General features: G+C 43.6%; 1 protein-coding gene across 1 annotated transcript; it reads right to left on the reverse strand.

Annotated features, from left to right (window-relative positions):
- Positions 1-476: 476 nt before the first annotated feature.
- LOC148508258 (uncharacterized) lies at positions 477-1085 on the reverse strand. Its single transcript, XM_088444719.1, has one exon. The coding sequence runs from the start codon at positions 1083-1085 to the stop codon at positions 477-479; it is 609 nt and encodes a 202-aa protein (XP_088300845.1).
- Positions 1086-1636: the final 551 nt, after the last annotated feature.

Here is a 1636-nt window from a genome sequence, read left to right on the forward strand (position 1 = left end):
AAGTACACAATGAATATGTCCTTTACATTATTTTCTCTAATTTTCTCCATAGAAATGTCTCTGGATCGTGAACCAGAATTCGTCACTGGATTTATCGAGGTATACCGGCAACATGAGTGTCTTTGGCGTACAAAGTCAAAAATGTACAACAACCGGCCAAAGCGTATCCAGGCCTTAATGAAGTTGTCGGAGTATAGTAAGCCATATCATCATGATGCATCTTCTCTAGTGTGGGTGAATCAAAAGATACAGAATCTACGTACTGCCTTTGTTAAACAGCACAAGAAGGTGCAGGACTCCAAACATTCAGGAGCTGGACCCCAACGCTATGGTATTATGAGATGATGATGTTCCTGGTGCAGCAGGATCCCGTGAGACCTTCTCTAGAGGTGTTGGCTGAGACAGAGGACTGCAGCCTGCTGGAAGAGGATGTTGGTGGTTCCTTGGAGTCATCTATGGTAAGTTTATTTAATTTATTAAATTGACTGTTCTTGCGACGACATTGCACCCTCCCCATTAAAATAGGCCATATATTCTTCACTGACCTTTTTGGCCAGAGTAGAACCAGTTTCCATAACCGCTGGGACCGCCACAGAGGAGAATGGAGCAACCTCTTCCGGATGATCGGGGTCTTCAACTGAAGGTGTGTCCAATGACCTTTGCTGGGTGGCTTTCTTGCACATGAAGTTGTGCAGGATACAACAAATCATGACCACCCAGTCAATCTTCTCCACTTTTAAATTTATGGGGGTATGCAAAATCCGGAATCGGTTGCTCAAGATCCCAAAGGCGTTCTCCACAATTCGCCTTGCACGTGATAGACGGTAATTGAACACCCGCTTATCATGGTCCAAGGCCCTCTGTGGAAATGGCTTCATTAAATGTTCATGAAGGGCGAAAGCCTCATCAGCCACAAAGACAAAATTGAGGCCATGTTTTGTTGCCTCTCTGGACGGCAAATGTAGGGTGTTAGTGGTGAGCCTCTCGTAGAATGACGTCTTCTGAAAGGAGCCTCGGCCAGAAGAACGCCCATTCTTACCCACATTGATAAACACAAACTCGGAATTTGCATTCACCACAGCCATCAGAACTGTACTGAAGAAGCCCTTATAATTATAGTTAGGGAAGTGCCAACGGCTCTCAAACTCCTCCGCAATGGCAAGCCACTCTTCTGTTGTTGTTGGGAACTGTGAAATTAATTTGAAAATTCATTAAACGCTTATATTTTTATGGTTTTCTATTTTTAAACAGACATCAGAGACCTGAAGAACAGATATGAGAAGTACACCGGAGCTACAAACAGAAGTTAATCCAGTTGACATTCCAACCACCACAACACCAATTTCCAAAAATCAAAAGAGGAAAAACCGAAATGCAGAAAGGGAAGAAGACCCACTAATTCGTCAGGCCAGACAGGCCTTATTGAAGCCACCCGATCAATTTTACAACTTTGCGGCCTATGTCAGTGCAGCAGTCCGAGAAATGGTCAATGACCAACGTATTCAATTTGAAAGACTGACATCAGACCTTATTTTTACAGCAAGGCAATGTCTACTGACGTCTGAAAGTTACATCATGACTCCACCAGTCATTCCAAATACCTGTACCAACTATTCCAGACAAACATACCATCCAC

Source organism: Taudactylus pleione, unplaced genomic scaffold, assembly GCF_031769625.1.
Source record: "Taudactylus pleione unplaced genomic scaffold, aTauple2 ptg000372l, whole genome shotgun sequence".
Taxonomy (NCBI): Eukaryota; Metazoa; Chordata; class Amphibia; order Anura; family Myobatrachidae; genus Taudactylus; species Taudactylus pleione.

What these genes read in the sequence shown, in the direction of transcription:
- LOC148508258 (XM_088444719.1), bottom strand. Translation starts at nt 1,085, where the DNA reads ATGGCTGTGGTGAATGCAAATTCCGAGTTTGTGTTTATCAATGTGGGT.